Here is a 19,384-nt window from a genome sequence, read left to right on the forward strand (position 1 = left end):
GATTTTAAAGCTGTAGTAATTCAAACACTGGGTTGTTGATGCAAGGATAGATAAGTAGGTCAGGTGAGCAGAATCATAAGTCCAGATGCAGACCTTAGCCTACCTGGGAACTTCTAGGATCAAGGGACTATTAGAAATCAATACAGAAAAGATGAACTTCAATGAATGGTGTTGGGTTCTTGACTTCCCCTAGAGGAAAAGTCAAACCAAGAGCCTGTCTCACACAAACCATAAACAGATTACAATTTTTTTCCAACTGACATGAAATGATATCTCATCACTTTAGCATGCATTTCCCTGATTACTAAGGGGGATGAGCAACTTTTTATATATGCATTAGACACGTAAGTTTCCCCTTCTGGGAACTTCCCATTCATATCTTTTGGCATTTTTCTATTGGGCTGTTTGCCATTTTTTAATTTATTTACAGGAATATGGGTTTTTTAAAACCCATTTTGAATACGCCTCTTCATTGATTACATGTATTTTATATATCTTCTAGTTGTTTTCTAACATTGTTTATGATGGCTTTTCTTGAGAATTTGATGTCAAATTTGTCCGTCTTTTCCTTTAAAATGTCTGTATTTTGAGTCTGTAGAAAAATTCTACCTGCAGGTTATAAATATATCCTTCTCTATTTTCACCTACTGGAGTTTGATTTATGGTATATGGTTTAAGGTAAGGACCACATCTTGACATTTCTTTTTTCTTACATGGAAAACTTTTGAGCACAATGTTTTAATTACCAGCTAGGGAAAGGGGATGGATTGTTGGTTCAGCCAAACTCAGCTCTGCTCAGAAACCTTCAGTCCCTCCTCAGGGCAGGACGGGGGAGGCGCATTGCTATATGTAGCACTTGTGGGTCTCCGGAACAGCGTCCCTCTTGTCCTTCTCGTTTCTTAACTTCTGTTGTTCCCCCACGTACACTTTTTGCTCCAGGAAAATTGGAACAGTCATCGTTTCAAATCTATCCCCTGACTTTTTCCAAACGAGGCTTTCCTCATGTTTGTGCTGTGACTACTTTCCCTACACCACTCCCACAAGTAGCAACCGTAATCCTGTCCCTTCTCCAGACTCTTGTTCAGTCCCATCAGAGACCTTTATGCTGCCCATGACTGTTCATGTATGCTGAGCCTCTCTTGTAATTCTCGAAAGGACTATAGTGAGGTGGTTGAGAGCAGGGACATTGAACCCTGGTCCACCATTTATGTGGTTTGACCTTGGACAAGTCGTTCAACCTCTCCATCCCTCACTGTAACACAGGGAAAATAACAGCACCTCCTTCAAAGGATTGTTGTGGTGTTTCCTGGAATTTGCCCATGTTAAGCTTTCAGAAAATTGTCTAGAACATAATAAACATTCAACAAACAGTAAACAAGTGAGACACAAAGTGCGCAGAGGAGTAGACCTACAACTCCACAGAGGGACCCCCTTGAGGCTTTGGCCAAATACTCAGGGCTCATATGCAGAACAAGATTTCATGAGGTCCATCACAGCACGGTTACTGGGGTGGTGAGCCATGGGGCGTGGCACAGTGCTGGGGAAGGCGGGAGCTCTGACCAGCCGGAGTGGAGACTGCCGAACACCTGGGGCATTCACTGGGACGCAGCTGTAGGATTTCTCTAGCCCCACAGTAGGGGCTTCTCCAACCACCCTACCTACGCAAAATCAAGCCACGATAGGGTCGAACTGAGTTGCCCATCAGTGAAATGCCTACTAGAATAAAACTCAATACATTTTATTTTTAATTTTTTTAAAGATTTTATTTATTTGACAGATAGCGAGCGAGAGAGAGCAAGCACAAGCAGGAGGAATGGCAGGCAGAGGGAGAGGGAGAAGCAGGCTCCCCACTGAGCAAGGAGCCCATGTGGGTCTTGATCCCAGGACCCTGGGATCATGACCTGAGCTGAAGGCAGATGCTTAACCACCTGAGCCACCCAGGTGCCCTGAAAACTCAATACATTTTAAAGGAAAAAAGCCTAGAGAGGATTCTGGGAAGGTGGCAGCGTAGGAAACCTTAGGAAGTGGTCTCCCCTTGTAAAACAAGGATGACACTGGTAGAAGCCATCTAATGAAACCGTTTTGGACTGCAGTCTGTTGAAGGCTTGAAACTTCCAGCAGAAGACTTGGACGTACCTTGGGGTTAGTGTCAGTTTCTGCTCTTAGCATAATAGCAGCTCTCCATCCCCCCACTGCCAGCCCCATGGCAGGCAGCTGTGCCAGTGTTCCTGGAACGGCCTATGCACAGCTTACAGGAGTCAGCATGGGCAAAAAAAAAAAAAGAAGAAGAAAGAGAAAAAAGAAAGAAAGGATTCTGTCCTCCAAATATCAGGGTTGTGTGCTCTGACTGCAGACTGCCACTTCTGATCACAGAGGTGCAGACCCAGAGGGAGCCATTGTGGCATCTCCTCCAATTGTTGGGATCCCCTTCCCGTCCGGGGTCCTCAGGAGGATTACCAGCAGATTTCTCGTCAGATCCTTTAGAGGCCAGGAGGCAGTCGGTAGATATATTCAAAGTGCTAAAGGGGAAAAAAAACCCATCAACCAAGAATCCTGTATCCTGCAAAACTATTCTTCAAACATGAGGGAGAAACTAAGACATTCTCAGAGAAACAAAAGCTGAGGGACTTTGTCCTGCAAGAAATAAATACTCAAGGGCGCCCCCTGCAGGCTGAAATGGAAGGACACCAGACAATAACTCAACGACGTGTGAAGACATGAAGACCCCAGGAAAAGCAAATACACAGGCAATGATAAAAGCTAGTGTTTTTTAAACAGTGGTATGTACTTCCACCTTGTATATTTTTAAAAATTATTTGTCTCTTATTACTGCTGTAACTTTGGTTTGTAACTCCGCACTTTGTTTTTGACCTAGCTTAAGAGACTAATGCATATAAAAGAAGGATTAGTTTGTGATTTTGGTTACACGGCGTAGAAAGGTGTAATTTTGCAACTTCAGCAATGCGAAGAGGTGAGGTTGGCACTTGGAGCCGAGTTTTTGTTTGCTATTGATGTTAAGATGGTATAAATTCAAGTTAGAGTATTGTAACTCTGGGACGTGAGATGGAATCCCCTTGGTGAGCACAAAGAAAACAGAGACAGAACATATACAAAAAGAAAGGAGAATGGAATTTAAACATTTTACCACAAAATTCAGCTAAATACAAAAGAATGGGGGCGCCTGGGAGGCTCAGTTGGTTAAACAGCTGACTCTCGATTTGGGCTCAGGTCATGATCTCAGGGCTGGGAGAGCAAGCCCCGACCTCAGGCTCTGTGCTCAGAGGGAAGTCTGCTTGAGATTCTCTCCCTCTGCCCCTCCCCCACTTGCACACGCACACACGCTCACGCATGCGCTCTCTCCCAAATCTTTAAAAAAGTAACTACAAAAGGATGACTATAGTACTGCAGTACACGGCAGACCCTAAAGCAGAAGGTATACAGAAACACATAGCAAGGGACCGAAGTCCCTCCTTATCAGTGCTTTCAATGTCTATGATCCAGACCCTTTAATCAAGAGACAGAGATGGTCAGAAAGGATCAAAACACAGGATCCGGCTTTTCTGGAATCAGTAATCACTGCCATCACTCACGCTGCTGGAGGAGCTGGGAAGGGCAGTGTCAGGTCCTTGCTGGAGAGATCAGTCTAGAACGGGATTTCAGGGGACGGGCAGAATGCAGGTGGAGAGGCCCCACAAGGGAAAAGTAAAGGGTGAGGCATATACTTTCTATTTCCTTTTTTTTTTTTTTTTTTGACCGGTTGGAGGAAGTGATAGGTGGAGGGAGGACAAGTTGGCACAGGACCTCCACATCCAGGCAGGTTAGAGAAACTGCCCCCCGCCCCGTGGAGCCCCAACAGCCCAGCCTCTGGTTCCACGATCATCAGCAAATGGCAGGTGATGAGCGATGTAGATTCTAGGGGCAGGACATGAGGAAAGCAAGGCAGCTTTATACCCCCCAGAAACATTACAGAGGATTATGGCCAAAGACTCTGTAAACCAGAAGCGGTGTACCCAGCACTGTCATTGTTCCCTGTAGGTAGAGGCCACCAAACCCTTTCTGTTAACCCCCAACCCAGTGGGAAGCAGGGTGAAGAAAATGCTGATGTCTGATTCTCCTCCTCCTGTACCCTTTGTCCCTCTGCCTCCCCCCTTCTGTGCTGAGCTATCATCTTGTCCTGTCTGTCTGGCCACTAGGTACGTAAAGACCTATCTGCTACCTGACAGATCCTCCCAGGGAAAACGCAAGACGGGAGTCCAAAGGAACACAGTGGACCCAACCTTTCAGGAGACCTTGAAGGTACTTGCTGGACAAATATTCATGGGCTGGGTCTCCGCATCCCAGGCTGGGCACCCGGGGCCGGAGTTCAGCGGAGTGTTCTTCTAAACTCTTGAGTCAGTTAAATATAAGTACAGACCCTTATACGTTTCTGTAGGGCTCTGTCAATCAGTGGCAAGTTGGGAGAAAATGAATTTAGCCTTTGTACAGGGAAAGTGCAGAGTCTGCCGGACTTGCGAATGGCTCTTGATTAATGATTTCTGAGCAAATGGTGAAAAAGAACCTGGCTGCCGCTCAGTCTCTAAAATTGGTTTGTCCTATTGAATTTTTTATGATTCTCCGAGCCTCTCAAGCAGGCTCCCTGGTAAACTACCGAGTTACTATCTTCACGGAAGTGCCCCTTTGTCGTTAATAATCTGGCAGCCCTAGGTTTCTTCTTTTATGAAAAAAAAAATAGTCATCTTATGAAAAACATTTTATAGAGGAATTGTTTGGGTTTTCACTTTCTTTGGTGCTGAGAAACAGGATTTGTGATGTGTGGCAGAGATAGGGAGAGGCTATGGCGATTTAGGTTGGACGGTTGGAGACGATGTGTGGCGGAGGCTGAGAGCTAGGTGTGGGAGGCTTTGCGCTGGAAGAACCATCCAGATGCGCAGGGAGGTACCCAGTCAAGGCTGGGCAGCCCAGTGGCCCCACACATGTCAAGCCTGCACAAGGAGAGGGCTTGGTTTGCCTTCCTTGGGCAAGTAGGGGCATTTCTGAACTCCCAGCCAGGGACCGTCTGGTCAGCTGGCAGGAGTCCCCTTCGTTAAATAATAAAAGCCATTGTTTCTGTGTCTCTGCTGTGGCCAAGGGCTTTATGTACCCCCCCAGCCCCAAGCTAGGTATTCGAATCCTTATTTACCAACAGGGAAACTGAGGCTTAGAGAGGATTCAGAAGTGCAGCTCTAACTCACAGTGGACTGGCAGTCCTTCACAAGATTTATAGTCCTAGGACTTCCCCAAAGGATTTTTTTAAAAATAGACTGTGGTTCAGCAGGTGTGGGTGGGGCCAAGGGCTCGCCGTCTGAGACCCTCTGGTAGCACGTCAGTAGACACAGGTCTTTGCGTGGCTTTGCTCACGTATCTGCTGAAAGAGTTTTGAAAAGCTGCGTGGCCCCTTCACACTCTTCAAGTTCATATCTAAAATCACTCACTGTAAGTTAATTAAAGTGTTTTGTATAAACAGGTAAATAGTTCACATTTTATGACATGAGATAAAGATGAGGATTGAGTATATTCTAGATATATCATTTGATGTTAGTTTTTAACTACCCGATCTTAAATGTAGGCAGAATCTCAAAGAAATCTCCTAAGATTTTTATCCATTGGTTTTTACCCAATATATATTGTATTTCGGGTTGTCCTGGAAAACTTCCCAGATACATTGAAGAGAAGCCATGTCCCTGATCTCTTCTAAAACCTAGAAACCGATCCTCAAGGTTTTCTAGGCAGAGCGCTCCATGGGAAGCCTTCCCGCACTCCCGGGGAGCCGGCCCCCCACGCGAAGACCGCCGTATGGGGCCCGGGAAAGGTGACCCGCGACTCCTGATCTGATGTCTGTGCTCGTGACGCTGAGTGGTCAGGAGAGGCGGTGGCAGCCCCACAGCCTGCTGGGACCGCCCTGTGGACATACCAGGGTGGTGGGGAAAAGGTCTCTTCCAAAAAGGGATGCAGTCAACAAGAAGGAGTCCTGTTCATCAGAGGGGCCACCGGTGCGTGAGGCCCCCTGAGAAGCAGGCCTGTGGGGGCGGAGGACAGGGCTGCCCCTGTGGATGGAGATCATGCAGCTGCCCTCCCCGGGACAGTTCGTCCTCAGAGGGGGCAGGTGCGGTGCCACGAGCCGTCCGCCTGAGCAACAGATCGGGCGTGTGGCCGAGCGGGGAACAACCGGGTAGTTCCAGACAGACAAAGGAGCGCAGGACAGAGCAGAGATGGACCGGGCTGGCTCAGACGGCGGTGTGTGACTCTTGATCTCAGGGTTGTGAGTTCGAGCTCCTCGTTGGGTGGAGAGATTACTTAAAAAAATAAAATCTCCTCCAGTGCTGTCCATGTTGCAGCAAATGTTGAGAAATCGTTCTTTCTGATAGCTGAGTAATATAAGAACTAGGAAGATCGGTAGGGGAAGAAAGGGATAAAGGAAGGGGGGTAATCAGAAGGGGGAATGAAGCATGAGAGACTATGGACTCTGGGAAACAAACTGAGGGTTTCAGAGGGGAGGGGGTGGGGGAATGGGATAGACTGGTGATGGGTAGTAAGGAGGGCACGTATTGCCTGGTGCACTGGGTGTTATACGCAACTAATGGATCATCGAACTTTACATCGGAAACCGGGGATGTACTGTATGGTGACTAACATAATATAATAAAAAAGCATTAAAAAAAAGAAATGTAATACATTTTACAGGGCAGACAAAAAAAATCTTTAAGAAGAGAAAAAGATTAAAAAAAAAATGCACCGTGGACTTGAGGGAAAACGACTGAAAATCGGCCCAAGGCCGTAGAAGGATGTGGTTTCTGACCACAACGGGCACGGATAATCCCAGAGGGAAGAAAAGGAGGGGCAAGTGGGGAAGGTAGCCTGGCCACAAGGGGGGCGTTCGCTGGCCTGTGTGTGGGAGCAGGTTGCAGGGCAGATGGGGCTGCAGGCCGTCCCTGTGTGGGAGACCAAGGGAGACAAGTCACAGCTTCTCCACACACCTGTGTCACTTCCCCCTCGTCCGTCAATGGAAGGTCACTAACGGTGCTCAGCTGGGTCTCAGGCAGACCAATGCGGCCGCTCTGAGTGGGGGTGAGGGTCCGGCCTTGCAGTGTGACGGGGTGTCCGGGAGGAGCCAGGACGCCAACCCCAATGGAGAGCTTCGAAGCCCTGAGCCTGGGTGTCTCCCCTGTGAACTGGTGACTACTAGCACCTCAGGGGGTGCTCCTGGAAGCTAAGGAACAATGTCACCCAAAGCCTGGTACAAAACCAGGGTCAGTAACGTGTAACTTTCTTTTTCATTGTTGAGAAAATCCAACGACTAGCCTTGAACAGGCTCGCAGAGGCCGAGCAGAGTCAGCGGCTCTTGGGAAGCCTGGCTGTGTCCCCGGCCTTCGGGAAGGGCGTGGGGCACTCGCACCCAGGGCCTTTGGCCTCTAGTCCCTGTGGGGGCAGAAGCCCACCCTCGACTGGAACGGGGTGGGGGGGCACCCTTTTTGTCTTCTGGCTGTGCTGGGGCCCCTGTGGGGGGTTGGTGAAGAGACAGCTCCGTGCGACCCTGACCCCGCCTTCCACGTGTTGTCTGTCTAGGCAAATGCCTATGCTAACAACTCGGGCTTTCATTAAAATAAAAAAATCCTAGCTTTCAGTATTTTCGGCAGCCCTGGCCAGGCAGGTTCGGATCCTCGGCTGGGACAGATCTCGGCTTCAGCAGGCTGAGGACTTTCCTCCTTGCCTTGGGGACAGAGCTGGATTGTGGGAGGGGATGGTGCAGATGCCCAGCCTTTCCCCCAGGCTGAACACTGGCCACAAGGCTGGTGGAGGAGGTGGTTCTGTGTTTGGGACGCAGAGACCACCCCCCACCACTCCTCCAAGCTGCTCAGCCCACCCTGACCACACCAAGACGCTGGCTCCAGCCTGTAGGAGGAAGGGCCCTGTGGCCCTGGGGGCTGTGGGTCCCCCAGAGGCTGTGGCCCCAAAGGGCTGTGGACCACCCCCCACCCTGTGCCCTGGAAGCTGTGGGCTTGGGGGGCTGCGGGCCGGGACCAGACTGACGGCCTCTGCTCTGCCTTTGCAGTACCAGGTGGAGCCCGGCCAGCTGGGGACCCGGTGCCTGCAGGTGTCTGTGTGGCACCTGGGCACGCTCACCCGGAGGGTGTTTCTTGGCGAGGTGACCATCCCTCTGGCCACATGGGACTTCGAAGACAGCACAACACAGTGTTTCTGCTGGTATCCACTGAGGGCCAAGGTGAGGTCTGGTTTGGAACTGGGCTACCCCACCCTCACCATGAAAACAAAACTCCCTTTTCAAAGGGATTAGAGAAAACCTACCCGGGAAGCCTTGGACCCAAAATGTGACGTGCTTGCCTGGCTGGGACTCTTAAAATAGGACCTTCTTAGGGAGGAAAGGCTCCACGACAGGCTCTCCTGGGAGGGGTTAGGGATCTTTCCCGCAAAGATTTGCTCAGGTACCTGACAGCCCCTTCCTCAGTGTAGCCCGGCCATCGGCCTGGGTCAGGTCTGGCGGTTTAGGCCTCCTGCGATGGCCTTATGGGCCCACGTGCTCCCCTCCCCCAAATTCAGGGTCACTTGGTTTCAGCACGGGAGCCCTTGGCTTGCCGCTGCTGCAGCCAGAGACTACCACCTGGGCCAGTCAGCCTGCCCCTGGTCATGCGGGCAAGACGCCTGTTTTCTACACCCTGCCCCAGGTGCTCCGGCACAGTAACGGCGGGGAATGGCTGGGCCAGATGCTATCAGGAGGGTCCGGGCTGCCCTGACCCGCAGGGATCTCAGGGCAGGGCGCTGGGGAGGCCAGGGGAGGCTGATTTAGGTCTGCTTACAGTCTGTGCCGGTAAGAGGAGAGCCTGGGGAGAAAGTTTGCATTTCTTGGAGCAACTGCTTTGCACTTTCTGTGCCAAGATCCAAGACTGGGAGAGGGGACGGATGAGATAATAGGGGAGGAGGAAGCAGGGCTCTGTCATCTCCTAAGAAATGACAGCGCAGTGCCAGCCCCAGCAGCCCAAGTCTGGCAGCGAGGCTGACTCTCCCAGGCCTGGACCAGCTTCTGTGCGCTGTGTCCCCTCCCCGGCCCTCTCTGAAGCCAGGGGGGCTGATTCGCCAGGTCTCTGATTTCCAGCTACTGTCAGGTCAAGCCAAGGGTCTCCCACCTGCGAGCCGTCCTGTCTCACCTCTCCCGCCCCTTTCCCTCTACGCTGCTCTGTACCGTCCCTGGCATCCACATCCCTTCTCAGAGCCTGTCCTCAGACATCCGCTTGGGATATCTACTTGGAATGCTTTCTACCCCAGGTCTGCCCAAGACTTAGCTGAAAGCCCACCTCCTCCATGAAGGCTTTCCTGATTTTCCTTTTTCGTGATTTTCCCTGCCAGTGTGCTTTCTCCCAGGATCCTATACTTGGGTGCCCTGCGCATCTGTTCCCTCTAGGGCCCCTTGCTCAGGACACTAGCCACCACCAAGGCTGCTGGCAAGAAGAAGAGGAGGTGCCAGGCTCAGAGACATCCTTGCTAATACCAGCTAAAGATAGTGACCCTGCTGCCAGATCAGGAGTATCCTGCTTACAGGCCTGCCCCCTCGGCCCTGATAGGAGGAGCCCATGGGTTAGTGCAGGTTTCTGGAAGCTGAGGGTAGAGGCAGCTTTATCTTCCTGGGAGGCAGCCAGGAGCCCAAGAAGAGACACTGCAGAGCAGACTGCCCTCTCCTCAGAGTCCTTGCTGAGTCCACTGACCTAGAGGGGTTCGATTTTATTCACTTTCTTCAAATTCTGGCTGTGTACAGGTTTTCTTAGGACTGTCTTAGGGAATGTGCTAGGGCCTTTGAGCCCACCCCCCACCTTAGGGCAGCAGAGTGGGCAGCTAGGGTGGGAATGGAGAGTCACCACAACTAGAAGACAGACCAGTCCTGCCATGGGCATATCCACTTCACCCCAGGGCACTCCCCGGCCTGCAGAGGTTTTGCAGGGGTGAGTGCCAGGTGGAGGAGGGTCACTTATGGACAGAGCTGGGGCAATCAGAGGAGCCCAGAAGGTTCTGGGGGCTGAGGAATCCTGCCTCTGAGTTCTGTCTCTTGCCCCCAGGCAGAGAAACTTGAAGACAGCATTCTTCCCAATAATGGAGAACTTGCAGTCCGGGCCAAACTGGTCTTCCCTGCAGGGCCCAGAAAGCTCCAGGAGGCCCAAGAAGGTAGGTGGCCTCCACCCCATGAACATTCATCTGTCACTATCTCCAAAGCCTGGAGCAGCAGGTGGGTGATTTCCTTTCTGCCACCAACTAATCCTGCAATGCTCCCTCAGCCTAGAAAGTGGGTTCTTGGAACCTATGATTTGGAAGGGAAATGAGGGACCAGAGCAGGCCAGGCCTGATGCCCACTTTACAGGGCTCCTAGGACACCAGCTCTGGGACTTTCCTCCCAGGGGGCTGGCTTGGACAGTCTCCTTTGTGCAAACCATCCTGCCACCGGCCCTCTGGAAGAGGGAATGCTCCCATGACCACCACAGTTGGGACTGTGGCTCCTTAGGGACCAAGAGTGCATCTCAAGGCACTGGGGCCTGCAGGGCTGAGTGAATGCATCCCTGCTCCCAAGTTCTGAGAGCTGTTGCCCAGCAAGAGCGGGAATCAGGGACAGGCTCTTGAGGACCTCACAGGAAATTTAAGTTAATAAAGTGGAGTGTGCAGATGAGAGGAGGGTGAAGAAAGAACACAGTTCCGTGATGTACTTAGTGATCTCTTATTTGTCTGAAAGAGGAAACGTCTGCTGCCAGAGCTCACGGGGCCACCGGCAGGCCAGGAGCATTTGCGGTCATTGCCAACACCCTAGAACAGAAGTCTTGGGGCCCCTGCTTTCCCCAAAACCACTGCCTGCACTAGACTAAAACCCCTACATCCTTCCTGTCCTTGGGTCCCTCTTTATTATCTTTGTAGCTTCCCAGGATCTGAGTGATCCCTCCCGCCACCATGCTGGCCTTGCCGTGGTACAGCCCATGAGCAGGGCCAGCAGAGCCTTCCCACAGCTGATACGTTCCTCTTCCTGTCTGCTCTCAAGGCTGTCCCACACCTTCCCACGGAGCTGTCAGCTTTGGGGTGGTGGCACTGCATGCTCTATGCAGAAGGAGGGCTCACAGCAAATGCCGGCTTTCCTTCCAGGGACAGATCGGCCATCCCCTAACGGTCAGCTTTGTTTGGTCGTGCTGGGAGCCAAGAATTTGCCGGTGCGGTCAGATGGTACCCTAAACTCATTTGTTAAGGGGTAAGTATTATATTTAATCAACTGTTTACTGATAATCTGTACATATGTACGGCATGGTCCTGTAAACTAGAGCGAACACCAAAAAGTGTAAGCCATTATGAACTTTCGTTTTAGCTTTCCTATGAAAATCCAATATCATGTGTTAAAGACTCGACTTTCCAAAAATTCATAGGATTTGGACCTGCTGAGGCTAGATGTGGAACACTGTATTTTAACTGGTAACCCAGGTCTTACCGGTCCTTGCCACTGCATCAGCATTTTCTGACTCAGAGCTTGGACAAAGCAGTGTGGTTGGTACCGTTCCCTTGCCTTAGTATCTCCTCTTAGATAACAGGGAGATGGGCTCTGCTTACGTCATTCTGACTACCCACGTGTTGGTCTCTCCAAAAGCAAACACCATTAATTATTATACAGAATTGCTGTGTCCCCCATCAGTGACATAATGGGAAACACTGGCTTACCATGCCAAGATCTGCGTTCCTGTCCTCACGCCGCCACTATCTTAGGGCCTTGGGCAAGTTACGTGGCTCCTCTGAACTTACTTCCTGAGAACGGGGTTAAAATGAGCGGATGCGTGCTCAGAGTCCTGGTCCCTGCGTAGCAGGTCTAAGCCATGCTCTCCCTGGTGGTCGACGTCAAATGACCCTTAGCATCTGGTGCAGAATTCAGCCCTAAATCCGAACATCCTAGCGAGAGGTCACATGGCCAGTCTTGCAATTCGCATTCTCGCTCCTGGCTTGGAATTTTTTTGGAGTGCATCTAGCCCTTGGTCTCGTGATGGCCAGCACCGCCAGGGGAGGAGGCCGGGGCGGGCAGGCATTCCAGAGCCACTGTCTCTCTCCCTCCTGCAGCTGTCTCACTCTGCCAGACCAACACAAACTGAAACTGAAGTCCCCAGTTGCGAAGAAGCAAGCTTGTCCCCAGTGGAAGCACTCCTTTGTGTTCAATGGCGTGAGCCCTTCCCAGCTGCGACAGTCAAGCCTGGAATTAACCGTCTGGGACCAGGCCATCTTCGGTGTGAACGACCGCTTGCTGGGGGAAGCCAGGCTTAGTTCTAGTAAGTCTGGGAGATTTACTGGGCCTAAGGAGCATGCTTTATCCTTAGCGGAGATCTCACACAGTGACCACTAAAAAGACGGTAACCTTCCAGGTTGGCAGGTGATTTAACTGGCTTGGAAATGGCCTCACTCTGTAAATGGAGATGGCCACATCTAGTTCTTCCGCCACAACAGAGATAATACAGCCAAGTATTTCAATTCATATCAGATTTAGATCTGCTAAGGAAACAAAAATTACAGGCCTCAAAATGGGCTGGGTACAGTATTTGCTTTTGTTTCTGGCGTCAATCATAAAAGGATTAATTTCTTAAAGGAAAATAATCCAAACAGACGGCAATTCAGAAAGTATTTCATTAGGAGTGGGACAAAAGGGCAATGCTTTTCAGCATTGCTCAACTGGGGTGCTGCTGGCACTGTGTTGGGAGACAGCCCGTTGTGGGGAGGGCTTACACACTCGGTGCACACCAGGCGGAAACACCGGCACACATCTCCAGGGCCTCCAACAGAGGACCTCTGAAGACAAACCAGAGTCCCTGCTTCATTACAACTGGTTTTAAAAGGAACACTGTCCAGAGATGCCTGGGTCACTCGGTTGAGCGTCCAACTCTTGATTTCAGCTCAGGTCCTGGGATCCAGCCCTGGGTTTGGCTCTCCCTCTGCCCCTCCCCCTGCTTGTGCTCTCCCTCTAAAATAAATGGGTAAATCTTTAAAAATAAATAGAAGGAATATTGTCCACGGACACCCCCCCTTCCTATAAGGGATTCCTTTCTGTCTGCAAATCTGGCCCTGGGTCTGAGACTGCCCCACCCAACCACAGCCACTGTAATGTGTTAAGACTGTCAAGTCCCCAAACATGTCTTTCTCCTTTCAGACTGCGGGAGAGAAGGCAGCTTTGGGCTCTTGAGGCCGCACGGTATTTAGGAATGAATGCCTGAGTGTGTCCAGTTCTGGCTATGGTGCTGGGGTGGAGGTGGTCTTGATCTTCCTCCCCAGTGGTTGGCATTTGCATATGGTCTTGAGGTTAAAAACACTTCTAAAAAAGTTGGTTTTCATTTTAAAAAGCCGAGAAGAGGGCTGGGAAGGGGGTATGCATGTCACCCGTTACTAATTTGTCACTTCACTCCCATCACAGAGGAAGACATTGCTGGTGGTGAGGACTCATGCTCACAGTCAGAGCGTCAGTGGCAGAAAGTTCTTTCTAGCCCCAATCTGTGGACAGACATGACACTCATCCTGCACTGAAGCCAGGCTTCCAGTCCGCGGCGGGAGGTTCAAGTGCCGCCAGCCTGAAGGTTAGCGAGTGTCCACGCCCACGTCTTAGCTGTCTGCAGCTCTGTCACGGAGCCGGACGTTCTTCCACGTCCCTCTGTGTGTATTTACAGCAGAGCACTTGCTGATAGTATGTAACTAAGTCTCAGTTTGGTTTTCTGTGCTCCGACGTGTGGAAAATGGCCGGATTTCAATAAATGTTCGTTACCTCTGTCCTCCAGTGTTTACCAAACAGTGACAATTATGGCCTCATTCCATGCATGTGAAGAAGAACTAGAGGAGCCTGGTCCCTCCCCTTCTACTTTCTGGAGGGACTCCCCTTTCAGGGCGGTCAGCGCCCACCCCCGACACACGCAAGCACACACCCACTGCCACCTCCTGCCTCGCACAGCTTTTATTTCCAAATCTGCGGCGCGGGGCTCATCTGCACGTGGCTCTTACCCGCAAAGGAGAAGGACACGGCCGAGCAGGAAGAGGAGCCGGTGGCACGTAAGAGCGGACACGGACAGGTTTTCAGGGATGCGGGAGAGAACTGGCGAGGTCAGAGGATGTTCTTGTGGAAACCGACAATACCAGGTGGGAAGAGCCCCTTCACAGCCGGAGTCTGGATGAGCCAAACAGCATCGGTGTCTTTTTCAAAAAGCAGCTCCGATAGAAAGTGGAAATGTGCAACACATGCACGAGGGACACTCGAGGCAGAAAGTCAGTTTTACAGATGGGATTACAGCAGTTAATCCTCCACCTCCCGCCCTCACGCCAGATCAGTGCCACCATTTCATGGTTTTTAATACGTAATTCTTTTATTCTGTAAAAGGTAACAAAATATACAGAATGACACTTTCCCTTTTTTAAACTAATGTTACAAACCCATATTGTCACATATATAAATACTATTCTCTACAGCTGATCATTAATTAGGTGTGAGTCCAACAGTGTAGCCCTCTCTTAAGCTAGAACAAAACAAAACCACAAAACAAGTTTATCCAAGGCTGGAGTGTCCCTGTACTATGGATCCTGAACTGAAGGAGCAGAGCAGAAAAATCACTGTGTGCACATGTCTGTGAGTGCTTCAGACTGTCTTCAAAATAATTTTCACCTCTCAAATATACAAAGATGGAAATCAAAAAAAATCAATCTGAACTAATTTCAAATGCAGAAGAAAGTATGGCACGGACTATAAGCCACGATGTGGTTTTAATTACACGGATTCTTGTATCACACATGCCAGCATGGAGTCTGTTACTCAGACTTTACAGCCACCTTTCTTTAATTCAGTCAGTCCTGCTGCAAGCACAAAACAGGAAATGATTCAATAACAGCAATAAGATCAGGCCCGTTTGGCACTATGATACAATTGGGAAAAATAAACCAGGGAAGCTTCCACTGACCCCAGCCCCAGAATATTCCCACTGAAATAACTACTCTCTTTTTAAAGGAACTGGAATACGGTAGCAGGGGTGGGGGTCCTAGATTCAAAGAACTACAAACACCAGCTTCAGAGTGTGACCGTGACCCCCGCAAGCCCAGCTGTGTGGCCCCGTCCCCGCCCCAGTCCTGGCCGGCCTCACATGGCCTCGAACTCGTCGATCCGCTGCTTGGTGTTGCCCTGCCGGATCTGCCGCAGCGTCTTGTACTTGTCCCGGCCCTGCCGCATGTTCTCATTGTGGATGATGTCGTTGTGGGTCCTCTTGTTCTCGTCTCTGGCCTGGGACAGCTCATTGGTCAGGGTCTGCAAGGGGAAGCAGCTCAGGTCAGCTGTGGCTCCGAGCAGCGGGGAGCCGGGTAGGACGGCCCCTCCCGCCCCCACTGTCCACGTGTCTGCGGGCCGCCCCCGCCCTCACCATCAGCTGCCGCTGCACCCGCTCGTTCTTCTCGGCCTCGGTGATGCGCTTCTCCTCGTTGCGGTCGTCCAGGATGCCCTCACTGGACAGCTCGGCGCTATAGCCCGTGTACTCCGTGCCCTCGTCCTGCAGGTTGTCCTGCACGTGGTAACTCACCGGCTCATAGACGGGGGGTGGGGGGGGGCGGGGGGGCCGTCATCACCAGGTGCAGCTCCTCCTTGGTCTTCACCAGGTCATCCTGGGCTTCTTTGGCCTTTGAGAGCAATCCGTACACAGGTGACAAGTTGTCACACACAACCCCATGTTTAGACCATTTTCTGAAGAATCCCCTTTTCTTTAACCAGGGGGCTTCTGCACTTTCTCTCACCACTCCCCTGCCTTCCCCCAGGGGGGGCTGGATGTGCGTGGCCTGAGTGGCACAGAGTGGAGGAGGGGGACTGTGGCTGAGGAGAAGTGTCCACGTGCAGGGTCTGCCCAACCTCTTCCGAGTCTGGGGTTCGGATGCTGTGAGCAGTTCTCAATCATGTGCACAGCACACAAAGTCATGTCAGGGGCTTGACTTTAAAAAAAAAACAAAACCCGTACTTTCTTTCTGTCTCTAATTCTAGTATACGTTCATTGTATGTATTTTTGGGGGAAAAAAAGGAAATGATTAAAGAAAAACAATCTTCCAGCCATTAGAAATTCTAATGCCACTATCCCGTTTGAGAGAGCAGCTTTCTCTTTCCTTTGTGGCCACTATTTATCAAGCTCCTCGCTGCCTGCGGGCACAGTGCTCAAGGACTTTTCTACCTGTTGTTACCCCTAAACCCTCCAGCAACTTCTCTTGGGTATACATCCCCAATCATGCCCACCTCACTGCCATTCCAGCTCGGGAGATGACCTCAGTTTGAATCTGTTCTGCAACCAGCTTTTCTCAATGAACACTTTTTCCAAAAACCTAAGGACCGGAGTCTTTTGCACGCAGCCTGTGTTCAGAGGGTGGGGCTTAAGAGTGCTGAGGGGAGGCACCAGGTGTCCCCAGAAGGAGCTAGTGCAGATGGGGTAGCAGGGACCGGGGGGGGGGGGGGAAGCTGCCACAGCTTGGCAGAGGTCTACACTAAACATCCGAAGCTCCTCCACGGACCATGCTTTCCCAGTGGACGCGGGGGCTCAGCTGGAGAGACAGGCCCTCTGGACACTGCACTGGAACATGGTTCTTCCTATTACAGCTACAATTTATTCAACCTCTCTGCAGGGTAGTCCTCTGAGCAACCTTACAGGTTGGCTATTACTCCCCATCTATAACAAGGAAATGGAGGCTCAGAGAGGTCAGGCCACTTGCCCCATCACACAGTGAATAAGAGCAGACCTTTAACCCCCATCTCCAAGTCCGGATCTTTCCATGGTGCCATGCTGCATACACCAGTGGTCAGGAGAGGCAGGTGGTCTTATTTGAGGTGCTGTGGCCCGTTGCTAGGAGCACCCATATGACCAGATTTAGAACTAGCTCCTGATGGGGGGCTGCCTGATGGGGCTCAATGCTTTGGGGGGGGGGGGGGGCAGAACAAAGTGGGTGGAAATGAACAACAGCCTCCTTGTTCCCTGCTAATCCAGCAGTAGACTCCCCAGTGCACAGGGCAAGCCCATTCCTATGGGGATTTTGGCCTAAGAAGCACAGCTGGGACTGGCAGAGCACTGTGAAACATCCCGAGGCTTTCTACGTGACCCACCAGCCTGGCCCCCACCAGCCTGGCCCCCACCAGCCTGGCCCCGGGCTGTCTTCCAGCTGCCCCGGCAGGGCCCGCCTTGAGCGCCTGCACCTGCAGACTCACCCTGTGCTGCCACTCCTCGACCTCGTCCTCCTTGCGCCGCCGTGCCTCCTCCAAGAGGGCGATCTTGGCGGTGTACTCCGCCAGCTCTGCGGCCTGGTGAAGGGCACAAAGCTGAGATTATTTCTGGGGTCTGTGGGGAGAGCCCTTCTGCAAATGGACAGCCACACAATTTGGTGACTAGCCTCATCCCCACCTCCTCCCTAGTCAGCAGTGCCCATGGCTGGCCACCATGTCCTCAAGGCCATACCTGGCCTAGATCACCATGTCTGGGCCCCCAGACCGCTGCACCAGGGCCGCCTGAGACCCAACCTCCACCATGGCCCCTCCCACCAGGCCTTCCTCCCTCGAGCATATCATTTTCCAGCCCCAGACACAATTATAAGGCAGGTGTCACTTTTTCATCCCCAGAGGCAGCCTCTCCATAATTCAGCATCATGAAACTCAGGGAGCTCCTACCAGCTGCTCCTGGCTCTTTATCTGATCTGCCGCCTGCCTCTCCAGCTCCTCCTTGGCCCGCAGAGCGGCCACACGGTCATTCTCCAGGCGCTCCGCCTCCTCCTGGGCACGCTTCCTCTCCTCCTCCAGCTGCAGGGCTCTCTGAATCTGGTCTGAAAGTTCTGCAGAGAGCACAGGGCCCTGAATTCCCAGCCTGGATGCATGTATGGGGTCCAGGGCAGGACTCACACCACAAGTTACAAACCACTGCACGGGAGGGCCTCTGCTCCCACAGATACAGAAAGGAAGCATGCTGGGGTGCGTTCCCCTACTGCGCACATAGCCAACGTCCCTGCAGCAGTTGAGAGGGTGTTTCCGTCCTCCAGCCCGGGCTGGAGTAGGTTGGCAGACACGCAGAAACCACACCACTTGCCCAGTTCTTAGTTTATAAGACAGAGGGCAATGTGGCATGGTCTGGTCACTCACTAGCTGTGTGACATCAGGCAAATTAATTTACCTGCTAAACCTTAACACTGTCATCAAGAAAATGGGGATGACGCAGTACTAACCTCAAAGGACTAAGGGAAAATTTAAAAAGATAACGTGCATAAAGGATTTAGCACAGAACCAGCACAGCATCAGAAGTATCAAGATAATCAAAAGATTTTCTTCTAATCCAAACACCCATGGTCAGTGCTCAGCCTCGAGTCTCTACCGTGGGTGCTGTGTTAAACGGAGACGGTCCTGGCTGTGGGTGTGCTGGCGGTCCATCCGCCCCTCGCTGAGGAACGCACCCCTGCACGCACTAAGCACTGGGCATAAACCCACCTTTCTCTGCCTTCTTGGTTTTCTGTTCATAGTCCTGCAGCCTGAGCATCAGCTCCTCCTTCTCCCGCATCATCTGCTCCTTCTCTCTCTCCACGGTCTCTCTCCTCTTCTTCTCGGTTTCCAGCTGCTGCCTGTTATGGGGGAGGGGCGGCACAGGAAGGTTTAGGGATTGGCAGGCACTTGCCATGTCAACATGTGTCACCAGGGCCCAGTCCAGGCCCCAGGCCCCACCTCTGGATGGTACAGACTCAGGAGGCAGCAGCAGCAACCCCGAGCACTCCCCTCCTGGGCTCTGTCACCGCCCAGCCCAGTGGGGCAGCTCCTGAGCAGATCCTTGGGCCCCACGCAGTCACCTCCAGAGGCCCTCGCCCCCAGACCCTCCACCGTGTTTGCTAGGTGATGTACCCTGGCTCCTCTGATGGGAACAGTGCAGGCCCCACGAGGCTGCCTGACAGGGGCCCAGGTATCCTGCAGGCAGGGCCGTTCTAGGGCCTGAGCCGGGAGAACACTGCCCCGTCCTGCTGGCCTCCCTCCCCCCTCCCCCCACCCACTCACCGCTCCAGCTGCTTCTGGTGCTTCTCCTCCCGGGCCTGGGCCTTCATCTGCTGCACCTCAATGGTGTCGGGCTTCCTGCGGCGCATGTAGAGCTCGTGATTCCCCATGCAGAGCTGCAGGATCCGCTTGTTAATGCGCAGGCGGGGGGCATAGAACACGAAGTCCTACAGAGAACAGGGCGGACTCTAAGCAGGAGAACACCTTCCTTTCGATTTCTTCTTCCAAACCTGACTTCACAAAGTTCTAGGTGACCTTTTCCAAAAGGACAAATGTAGCAGAGTATGGGGCCAGAAAGGGACTTCGAGGAAAAGC

The 19,384-nt window shown here is 52.0% G+C and overlaps 2 protein-coding genes across 6 annotated transcripts in view; one reads left to right on the forward strand and one right to left on the reverse strand.

Moving 5' to 3' along the window:
- Positions 1 to 13,814, forward strand: part of SYTL3 (synaptotagmin like 3) — an 88,165-nt gene extending 74,351 nt beyond the window's left edge. For all 5 annotated transcript variants that reach the window (XM_045805427.2, XM_045805428.2, XM_045805431.2 and 2 more), the window contains 6 exons: positions 4,194 to 4,296; positions 8,090 to 8,260; positions 10,104 to 10,209; positions 11,170 to 11,272; positions 12,124 to 12,329; positions 13,463 to 13,814. In XM_045805427.2, the coding sequence (XP_045661383.2) occupies positions 4,194 to 4,296; positions 8,090 to 8,260; positions 10,104 to 10,209; positions 11,170 to 11,272; positions 12,124 to 12,329; positions 13,463 to 13,572 (799 nt within the window). In that variant the 3' untranslated portion in view covers positions 13,573 to 13,814. The remainder of the gene's footprint in view (positions 1 to 4,193; positions 4,297 to 8,089; positions 8,261 to 10,103; positions 10,210 to 11,169; positions 11,273 to 12,123; positions 12,330 to 13,462) is intronic.
- Positions 13,815 to 14,774: 960 nt separating this feature from the next.
- The window catches only part of EZR (ezrin), a 48,397-nt gene continuing 43,787 nt past the window's right edge, over positions 14,775 to 19,384 (reverse strand). The window contains 7 exon segments of the mRNA XM_045805432.2: positions 14,775 to 15,328; positions 15,441 to 15,623; positions 15,625 to 15,693; positions 17,255 to 17,347; positions 17,711 to 17,871; positions 18,518 to 18,648; positions 19,073 to 19,236. Of these exon segments, the coding sequence (XP_045661388.2) occupies positions 15,164 to 15,328; positions 15,441 to 15,623; positions 15,625 to 15,693; positions 17,255 to 17,347; positions 17,711 to 17,871; positions 18,518 to 18,648; positions 19,073 to 19,236 (966 nt within the window). The 3' untranslated portion in view covers positions 14,775 to 15,163.

The sequence above is a fragment of the Ursus americanus genome, chromosome 11, assembly GCF_024610735.1.
Source record: "Ursus americanus isolate L20-20 chromosome 11, mUrsAme1.1.p, whole genome shotgun sequence".
Taxonomy (NCBI): domain Eukaryota; kingdom Metazoa; phylum Chordata; class Mammalia; order Carnivora; family Ursidae; genus Ursus; species Ursus americanus.